This window comes from Fulmarus glacialis, unplaced genomic scaffold (assembly GCF_000690835.1).
Source record: "Fulmarus glacialis isolate BGI_N327 unplaced genomic scaffold, ASM69083v1 scaffold30048, whole genome shotgun sequence".
NCBI lineage: Eukaryota > Metazoa > Chordata > Aves > Procellariiformes > Procellariidae > Fulmarus > Fulmarus glacialis.
The window spans coordinates 28,174-38,863 of NW_009226819.1; the positions used below are offsets into that span (position 1 = coordinate 28,174).

General features: G+C 48.5%; 1 protein-coding gene across 1 annotated transcript in view; it reads right to left on the bottom strand.

Moving 5' to 3' along the window:
- LOC104080522 (TRAF2 and NCK-interacting protein kinase-like) overlaps positions 1-10,690 on the bottom strand; it is a gene marked incomplete at its 5' end in the record, with an annotated part of 38,346 nt that overhangs the window by 27,538 nt on the left and 118 nt on the right. The window contains 6 exon segments of the mRNA XM_009582940.1: positions 1,809-2,048; positions 3,844-4,008; positions 8,754-8,890; positions 8,893-8,941; positions 10,149-10,235; positions 10,354-10,399. Coding sequence (XP_009581235.1) covers positions 1,809-2,048; positions 3,844-4,008; positions 8,754-8,890; positions 8,893-8,941; positions 10,149-10,235; positions 10,354-10,399 — 724 coding nt within the window.

A 10,690-nucleotide genomic window follows, 5' to 3' on the forward strand; every position in this document is an offset into this window, starting at 1 on the left:
GCAGCGCAGGGCAGCCGGACGAGGAGAGGCACGACGATACTCACCGTGCAATACCTTGCACCAGATAACAGAGAGGCCAAGGGCTTGGCGGGACTAGCAAAAAAAGGATTAGGCCTTTTTGTTTTTTGAGAATAAACACGCAGTCATGTTAGGCAAGATAAAAAGATTTAGAAAGCGAGCGAGCTTTATATTCTGCGGCATCGCTAGCTACAGCTTGTCTCATTAAAAACACGACGATACTCACCGTGCAATACCTTGCACCAGATAACAGAGAGGCCAAGGGCTTGGCGGGACTAGCAAAAAAAGGATTAGGCCTTTTTGTTTTTTGAGAATAAACACGCAGTCATGTTAGGCAAGATAAAAAGATTTAGAAAGCGAGCGAGCTTTATATTCTGCGGCATCGCTAGCTACAGCTTGTCTCATTAAAAAGCAATCTCCCCTCCGGGTAAGGCACTCTGCAGTCGGGACTTGGGGAGTTTTTTACCTTCCTCTGAAGCATCCAGCCGTAAGCTTTAGCAGAAACAAGACCCCAGACCACAGAGACAGCCGGCCCTGCCTCACAGGGCAGTCCTTCCGTTCCCGCTTACAAACACATCAAAACCCACTTTGGGCAGTAAAATGTCAAGTCAGACCCCTCATAGGTATTGCTGCCAACATGATGGCCTTAAATGCGACCTGGTGGGGACCCTTCCACAGCTCGTGTTCCCTCAGTCAAGGGGGAAAATACACCATACTGCTGGAAAACAGCTTTTTTCCAAGGAGCAGGTGCTGTGGTCTCACCGCGTGGCACATTATGGCAGATAAGAGATGCCCTTCTCAAAGGACTCAAGGCAAAAGGCATCCTTGAATTGCAAGGGGTTCCTCAAAATTGGGTTAAAACCAGACAGCTACCCTTCTGCACTACTGAGGAGCAAAACACACGAACAACTCCAGAAGCTGTTGGCTTGCTTTTCCTCTTAAGTAAGCACCCGTGTCTCTTTATCACTTGGTGGCAGCAGAAAGAGAAATGTTATTAACATATGTGACACGCCACCATAGATCCCTTGCGCAGGGAGGCTTACCTCGTAGCTGCTATTTTGCTCTTAAAAAGGCAAGTCACTTACTTTGTTAATACATAGAAATACTGCCTCTCAATCAGGGACAAATACTGCCTCGCTGTCACTAATCAATTTGTAATCATTTTTTCTCTGTAAAAATCCTCCCAGGCTGAGTGCTGCTTCACTGTAAGAGGAACTTTAATGGCCGAGTTATAATTCTTCCACAATGAAGGTGTATAAACAATGCAATCGAAATACTGGTCCAGAAGACTCTTAATTAAAGAGGTACTGCCAGATGCTGCCAAAAAGTCAATGAAGGTATAAAGCTGCTGGAGCCTGTACAAGTCTTCCATCAAATATTGATTGCAAGTGGAGGCACGGTACTGGACTAAAAAGGACCTGTCTTATTGACTATGACAAATTTTATGTCCCTGTAATTCTATTTAAACAGAAGGTTGCTTTTTATCCTAGGGAAAGGAGAAATTAGTTTGCTTTGGCCTCTGTCCGAACTCGAGAACTTTCTTTGCTGGAGGGCAACACTATTTTGCAGCCCTGTGTGTGCACCCGAGAGCGGCTCCCAGCATCTCGTGCAAAACCTGCCTCGGGAAATACAGCCCCCCGGCAGGTCGGTACCCGCCGCGGAGCCATGGGGATGGGCTCAGTCCTGCCCACTCTGCTTCGCTGGAGGTGCTGAGCACAGCACCGTCCCGCGGGGCCTTAACTCCGGGATTGCCTCTTTGATGTGCTGAAAGTGAGGAGCGATAGTGTTACCTTTGGTGGAATGTCTTCCTCCTGCCGTAACCAAGAACTTCGGTCAAACTTTTCAATGCGAGGGGGCAGAGGAGGGTTTTCTGAGGTGGGGTCCGAGTTCTGCCTTGGCATCTCAGTGCGGTGAGAGGTCACCGTCAGAGCCTCCTGAAACCCAGCCAGTCCCTTTGCAGGCTGTTCATGCAGTGACTGAGACCCAGACAAGGAGCTTCCTTGGGATTTCACAGTGACCAGATGTGGAATCTAAGCACCAAGTCAAAACAGAACTATCAGTACAAAATGAAAAAAAAAAAAAGAAGGAATCAAAAAAAAAATTTAAAAATTTGATTTTAAAAAAAAATTTGATTAGCACTTTGGATGCACTAAAAAGCCCCCTCGGTTTGAGATCAGCACTGCCTTGGTTTCAGGAACTTCTGACTTCTATCGCTTCAACGCAAGATCTATGAAAAATCACGCTCGCACAGCTCAGCCTTTTAAAATCAGGCAACGTCATGCTTCCGTCCTGCCCGCTCCTGCGTGCGCACGGCGATACGGCTCGTACCGACAGCCCCGCGCCGCTCAGTGGGTACCGCCCCGGGAGCCGGGGCAGGCTGCTCCCTCCTGCCAGCTCCCGCACACAGCGTGCCCGCCCCAGCCTCTAAGGTCGTGCTAATGAGGTTTGGCATGGATTTTCCTTGTTAAAAATGAAAAAAAGAAGGAAACGATAATAAATAATAATCGATAAAAAAAAAATCGTCAGGAATTCTGAGGCATAGATGGCTTAAAAAAAAAAAATATCTTGAGGCATGAGTTTCTATAGGTCTAGGTAGCCCCCATCCCACGGATCAGCCCTATAGATCTAAGGGTTACGAGTGAAAGGAATACTGACGTCTGTTTTGGGAAATCTGAGAAATTCACAAAGTTTGAGTCTGTGAAATCAGAGCTTCTTCCCAGGACCCTGCGAAGCTGCACTTCTTTGATACAATGGGATTGTGACTCTTACTTGACATTTCTACATACATGTCTACGCACACATGTACCTGTATCATGTGTATACGTGTATGCATGCATACATTTACATGGGTCTCTGGGTTTCAAACAACCTTTTCATTAGTATTTTATTGCCACACACAAGTCTTTGTAGCTGTTGACAATACAGGTCGTGAAAAAGGTTACTGAAAAGTATTTGGTCAATCAGAAAGATTACAGTGAAGGTGGGGTTTTACCCACTTTCCAACGTATATAGACCATGTACCTTGGGGAAAAAAGAGCTGTATGTTTAAGGGCTTTCCTGCATGTATTCAGTTTAAAGCTGGTGTACCTACAGGTGTGCGTACCGCACGTGGATGGCACTTAGTTGGCACATTTTCCCATAGAAAGCCCACGTGGACATGGAGCAAAGGCTTTGTACTTCCCTCTGAAATCCCCGCTGGAGCCTGCGGATCTGCAGGAGCACTTCCAGGGGCTGGACCAGAGCCAGCACCGACACTCGGTGCAGAGCTTTCGGTGGCAGAGTACTTACAGACCTCGCGGCCAGGAGGAATTTTTAGATGGTCATGGTGATCTATGCCCTCTCCAGATGTGTTTGTGACTGATGTCAACTCAATGGAAAACCAAAACAAAACCTTGAATTAAAGCAGCAAAGAAAGCAAAACCTCTTTCTGACGATCCTCAGCATCAAAGCGTCCCGGGTCTTTTGTACCAGGCGCTGTGGTTTATTTAGTCCTTTACATAAACCAGATCAAAGAGGAACAGAGCAACTGCCGCACTGGACCAGACCAGCGGTTCCTCTCGGTCCTCCAGCTTGTTTCTGGCAGTAACCAGTACGTGATGCTTCAAAGGAAGGTATAAACCAGCGTGATGTTTCTAACACATGGAGGTGACAAGAGGAATCCACTCATGAATGTAGATGTTGCTCTTACTCACGAATACACTTAAGGCTGAGAAACCAGGGAGCAAGACAGTATTTCCCTCTAATCCGCTCTTTTTCTTGTTACCTTACCAGCACCCCCAGCATCCTGGCTCCGATAGGTGAGCCTGCCGGGGGAAGCGCCATTACCTGCGGGTCCACGGGTCGGAGCAGGGGTGGGGTCCGGGCCGGCTGCACACCGCTAATGCTGAAAGACTCCGACCGAGGAGGCAGGTTGGGGTCAGAAATCCTGTTGGCCACCTTATGGGGCATGGCCGGCGAGCTCTGGCGATTGAGCCGGGAGCGCTCCTCCACCTGCGGCGAGACGGGGAGAGTGGGTGAATGCCCCGTAAAAAGCCATTTCCAATTGAAAACCCAGGTATGCATGCATACAGGAAGCTCTCTTCTCTTTAGGAATATCACATATATTGTATGATCATGGAATCCAAGTTAACCAGCAGATTGTGCAATAAATGCATTTTAAAGACACTGAGACGACTATTTGTATTTATGCGCATAATTCATTTCTGAATATGAAATGGAAAAATAAAGAAAAGGCAACATGCCTCAGAGAGGTGTTTCTAGAAGATGACTCCTGAGAAGCTCTTGCTTCTTCTCAAATGTATCTTTAATCACGGGGACCCTTTTCCTTCACTACTATAAACACCACCAGGACTGCTTTTGTTTGATCTGAATAAAAGAATAAACATGGCAGCCAGAAAACGGCTGGCTTTGATCTAGATTTAGTGAGTCTGGCACCTTGTCATGTATGGAAAGGGAAAAACCTCTATTACTGATAGAGAAATAAACCCAAAGCCCACTGCCTTTAGTTACCCTTGATGGAAATACAGTGGTTTCAGCTAAACTGGACATACATGCAATCTGGGTGCTCCTGCAGTTAGATTGGATGCATTGATATTCATGCAGCATGTCTTATGTAGAATTTTTGATACCTTGAGATCTGATGTATATTTTTATTTACATATCATTAACGTGTTAAATACCCTTAGCATGTCTTGATTCCACCATGTACAACATCATGTTAAAAGGCAATCTTTAAAACAGGTTTGCTTGGAAAGAACCACAGCTCTTCTTTAAGTAAATAAATACTCATGAAACGAAAGAGCCATTATATTAATAAAAATGAATCTTTTCTGCTTTCAGATACTGAGCAGGAGTCAGGGTAAAATTTAAGTAAGAGATTTGTGTTCCGGACTCTTTCCTTTCTAGTTCACGAGGGGCCATCCAGGCCACTGCTGTGTCCCAAGAGGACGTCACAACTTCCCCCGGCACTGCCCTCCGGCTAGCAGAGGCCGTGCAGAGCTCAGTTCAGCGATGCCCACGGGAGCGGGCGCAAGGATGGGAAGGAGAGCAGGGTGGGAAGGAGAACTCCCTCTGAACAAGGGAGCAGCAGCACGAGCGCTGGGTCGCAGACCCAGTCCAGTACATCTCCTGTCAGCCAAGCCTTGGCATGAACGACAGCAGCCAGAGACATTGCCGCCGCCGAGTCCTCCGGCTGTTTGCAGGCACTCTCCGGCACGCTGCCAAGCCGTAATGCGTGGCTGATTACGGAGGACTTCAAAGCCTGCATGGAGGAGGAGGCAGGAGGGTGATGAAATGGGGATGTCCGTGTTCTGGGAAGGAGAGAGGCACTTGGTTTTCCATTTGCCAGCATCTCCTCACTAGCACTGTGTTGCACCAGCACAGCAGAGGATGCTCTTGGGACTCTCCAGCTGTACTTCACAGAGCTTTACTGACTCCACCATTAGGCAAAGAGAGGGAAAAAGCAGCAAAACCCTTCAGGAATTCATCATCGCTCCAGTTCCAGCCATCTATAATTGAACTCAAGATTCCCCTCAAATGGGAAACATCCCTAGCAGCTTCTGTGCGGGTCCCAGTGGAAGGCTGCTAATGTTTTAATACATCACTTCAAAGCGAGAGAAGGATGAAAGCCACGGGGACTGAAGGAGGACCTGATGTGCGCGTTGGCTGCTGCAGAGAACAGCACGGCTCGTGACGCGCAGCCAAGCCCCGAGCCCCCGAGAAGCTCTGAGCTGCAGGAAAGCACTGCAGGGCCTGGCTACCACGTGGAAAACGTCCGATTAAACCCCTTCCCTCCTTTCCATGTGGCCATGTATGGCACTTACCTGCCCAAACCCGTCCTTCAGCTGACCAAGCTTCTTTGTCGCTGTGAAGTTAGACCTGGCTATCTGCATCACTTTGCTTAGCAAATACTGGTCCATAACAGAAGAGTCAGTAACAGAGAGAGCTGCTAATTACAGTACTACTGCTTAGAGTGCTAATGCCACATCCCTGGCTGGATCATCAGAGGGTTCCAACATGACGTCTGAAAAGGCCCAGCTAGTCCTTCATTATAAGAAGAGGTGTGCCTGGGTAAACAGGGCAGGTCTGGGACACCACCCAAGCTATATCCCAAGTTAACTTCCAGTGGATAACCCTTCACTCTTAAGAAGACGAGTAGAAGGGAGAGCAGATGGGGATGTGCATCATGCATGTTGGTAGGACTATTTGATCAGGCTGTTTTGTTTAGCATAAAAAAGAGAAATCCTTGACTGTGCTCCAGGGAAGCTATGGAAGATGCAATGTAGCCTGGTTCCTAACCCAGAGCTTTGTCTTCACCAACAGGCCAGTCCCTTAACAAGGGGACGCAGGGACACAACCACAACGTGAGTGGCCACAGCCTCACCTTTATGCTTTATCTCACGTCTGCAGGGGCTTGGAGTCACCATGGGAAGACGAGTGAGGTGGGCAAATAAGTGCACAAAGGAGAGGTATGAAAAGTAGAGAGGGTCACAGCACGAGGAGAACTCAGCTGTGGAGATCAAGCTCTTGAGAGAGAAGACTTAAGACCAAAGAGCATAAAAACAAGGATGGTATGGGATATCATGCAAAATCCTCAGGAAATATCCCAATAAGCTCTGCAGAGCCTCCAGAAATTGTAGGCTGAGCACCAGACTTGTCTTTTCCTTGTTCCCAAAGGAAAACAAAGTCTCAATATTTCTGTTAAATTAGCATGCATGGGTTGGGTATGGAAATTGCTAAACTATAGCAAGAACCATGGTAGGCTGATTAAATATCAGCACAAGTCTATCGTATAGCCAGCAAGGATGGTACTTCAATATACGCAGCAAAGTAGCTGAATTGTGCTAAAAGTGGGACTATGCAGTAGATAAAACAGGGGATGGAGGCAAGAGGAGTAGTTTTGGGAAGTTCCCAAGGGTGTTGTGTCAAGGCAGTACATCAAACTACTACTCTCAAGAGGATAAAGATGTCACAGTCGCTGCTTTGAGCATTTCATTAGAAACCGGACAGAGTGACACAGGTAAAGAATAAACGGTTTGGAGAGCTAATTGGTGGAAGCTGGAGTTGTTCCCCAACAACAGGAAACCTCACCTTCCCTAGGATTTCAGCAAAGGGTAGGAGGCCACATTCTGCTGCTCTTATTCACGTTGTGTGGTTCCCAACGCCCTGCTTCCAGTGATGACATCAAAAAAAGATGCCTCCCCACAGAATAAAAGAAATGGGCCTTTGTGTTTGAAATGGAAAGCTAAATCCAGCTTTTCTCCTTCACCTCAGACAAAGAATAAGACTCCTTTTTATATGTATTTGTTATAGTTTTGAAGACAGTGCCAGAGGTACTTCAGCAACGTTCTAGAGGACTTATTTAAAACCAGACAATGAAAGAGTTTGCTCCCTTTTTCCTGCTTGCCACCTACTCTCAGCACTTCTGCAGATGGACAGCAGAGACCCAGTTCTGCAGAAAGCCGCAGAGGCAACCCAGGTGGAAGCCTCTCCCATGAGAGGCAGCTCAGCACATCTGGAACATCTCATCTGCAGACCCACCTACCAAACCTCTTCTTCTACTGGAAGGGCTGGAGAATGATGCTGCAACTCCACGAAAATATGGTCATCTGCCACCAAAAGACTCTGAAGACTAAATTGGAAAGGAAAGAAGGAGAAACCCAAGCGAATATAAAGAGGTGAAAAGAGTTTTTGACACGAGAAACCCAAGCGAGTATAAAGAGGTGAAAAGAGTTTTTGACACGCACATCCATCTCCGAACTGTTCCTATTATTGGCCTTTTCTTAGCAATGGATAGCTGATTGAATTTCTTGAGCGTTTGATGCTTGCGGGTATTGTGGATGCAGTTGAGGGCTGTCAGAGGAAAGACCAGAAGACAGCTACACGTTCGATGCACATCGCATCTCTGCCAGGACTAAAGGGTGCCAGACATCTGGCAGCAGAGCAGTGATCCTGCTTCGTAGGAAGAATAGGCGAGTTATTAAAAGATCTTTCTGCCCAGGAGTAGGGTTACAAAAATAAACCAACTAAACACAAAGAACTTCAGAAAAATTAATAGCAAGAGCGGGCACCAGTCTTACCGGAGCCACCATAAAGAGATTAAGGAGAAGGAGTTTGCACATGATCCTGAAACCGCACTGCAGACAATGCATGTCTTCATCTTTTCAAGACTATTCAGCCAGGCAATAATTAATATTCAGGATCTCACAATTGTTACAACAATTCCCTCTTTTTGCTGGAGAGAAAAAGAAAATCGGCAATGTGGCTTGCCTTCCTGAAAATCATGAAAGAAGAGCAACCCCAAGAGATACAGCCCTGAGCACAGGAGGAAAAGCTGTCTGGTCCTCGTTTGATTATGGGGAACTGAATTAGTGCTCAGCAAGGAACCCTGTACAACCACCCTCTGCATTCGCCCCTGACCCCCAGCAGACTTGTGGACGTGCAGGAAGGAACATCAGAAGCTCCTGGCATGTCCACAAGTCCCCAGCTATGGCTGAACCCCTCCAGGAGGGATCCATCCTCCTCCTTGCATGCCCTTATGGAAGAACCTCTTTCCTCCACTCTCTTTGCTTGCACAAACAGAGGCAAACACACACACGTTTCATTGAACTGGGAATGTTTCCAGCACAGCTAATGGCATCTGCTGGAGGCTGACCCAGCAGAGCGCAATCTGCCGACCTCCGTGCCCAGCCCTGCAGATGCAGACAAGCACCGCCACGCTCCTCGCTCTCGCCTACCTCCTTGGCCCACGCTGGTTTCTCGCTGGCATTTATCCCTTCTTTGTAATGGTAGAGAGGTTTCTTCTCTGCCGGCCTCTGGTCCTGCCGCTGCTGCTGCTGCTGCTGCTGCAGGGGGACCAGGTAGTCCCGCTCCTCTGCAGCCTCTCCGCTTGCCGCTGCTCCTCCAGCTGCTTGCGCTTATACTCCTACCCAGAAGAAAACACAGTGACACGGGTGCCCGGCCAGCACGTAAACGCAGGGCTGCAAACTGCAGATTTATCTGTTTGGGTGGAAAATTGGGCCTGAGTATCTGAAAGGCTGTTTTCTGGCAAAGCTCATTGATGTGCAAGACTTTGGGGACCGAGCTGTAAAGCATCCTGGAGGAGAGACGGTTGGGGGTTGGGAGGACCGAGCCAGCAAATTCAGAGCTGTGACCCCGGCGTTGGCACTTTGTGGCCGGTGATCTGCCCCGTCTGCCGGGATCGGGGGTGCCAGCGCTGCCTTGCCAGGGAAACACTGTGAGACCCTCGAGGGCTCAGACATTCCCTTATGAGTTACCATTGACTTTGCCCAGATTTTTCTGGATGGGAAGAACAAAGCATCAATCCGATGAGGTGGCAAACACCACCAGGTCAGAAAAAACCCAACCGAAGCCAAGTCCTCTGTAGGATGAATTTATTGTTCGTGGGGAGGGGCCGCACAGCAGAGCCAACTGTACGATCTTTCTGAATCCCTATGGCTCTATGAGGTTTAGTGAGTAAATCATTTTGAAAGGGCCTTTTTAAAAGGCCAGAGATTGTGTGAGGGTTTTTCTTTTCCCTAAATAAAATTAATAGCAAGAGAGAAAAAGAATAATCCCTGTGGATTAAAAGAAAATGCAGTGAGAGTAACAGTTACCAGCATTAAAAAGGGGTAACTCAAAAACAAATTAAATAAAAAAAAAGGACATCTAGAATGCAAACAGCACAAGAGGGGATGTACGATGTTCCTGTGAGGAAATTAAAACAAAAGCCTTCACTCAGAATACGAAAACCCGCATGGCAGGGTGGGTTTGCTGGGCGCAGGCACGCGACAGCTCGACCACGCTCCAACATGCTGCCAACAGCCTTCAAAATTACGCGGCAACAAAGAGGGCTGCTCTCCTCACGAAGGCACAAGCATGCCAAGGCGGCGGAAGGGATGCAACGAGAGAGGCGTGCACCACGAGGGGACCCAGCCCGAAGCGGCGGCGGGGGAATCGAGGCATGCTTGCGGCCGCGGAGCGGGGACAGGAGGCTCCGGGTCCGGCGGTGACAGCAGCGTCCCCCACGTCTCTGCATGGCAGGAGGCACTCGGGGGACATGGGTGCACGCAGGCGCATGCGGACGCGACACGGGCAGAAAGCGGCAAGCGTGGCCGGGGCCTCCCATTTACCAGAAGTAGTGCTTGCTCCTGCAACAACTGCTGCTGCAGGATCTCTAACTGTCTCTGCTCCTCCTCTAACTGTCGCCTGATGTACTCCTGGAGGCATGGGCAGCAAGGATCAAAGGAAAAAGAGAGAGAAGGTAAAAGAGACAGTATTTCCCAAGAGGAAGGAGAATGACGTGGGCACCCACATCCATCCCGCCCGAGAGCCGACCGGGCGCCCTCCATCCCTGCCCAAAGAGACTGGGGCATCCATCACTCTACAAGGGACCTCCGAGGGCAAAGGGTGAAAACCACTGGGAAATGGCAAACACTAACTGGGAACACCACAGGAGCCCACCCAGGGAACCAGCGGGTGGGAAAAACCTGCATCAAGTGTCTCCACGCCTGCGGGTCAGCAAGTGGATCCACATGGAAATACATGATGGCGGTGGAAAGCGACACACGTGGCGTTAACCATTAAGCAATTTGCTCTCAAGTGGCAAAAAATATGAATGTTTATGAGAAAAATCTCTGATTAGAGGAAGAGGAATCCACGCTGCTGGCGGGTT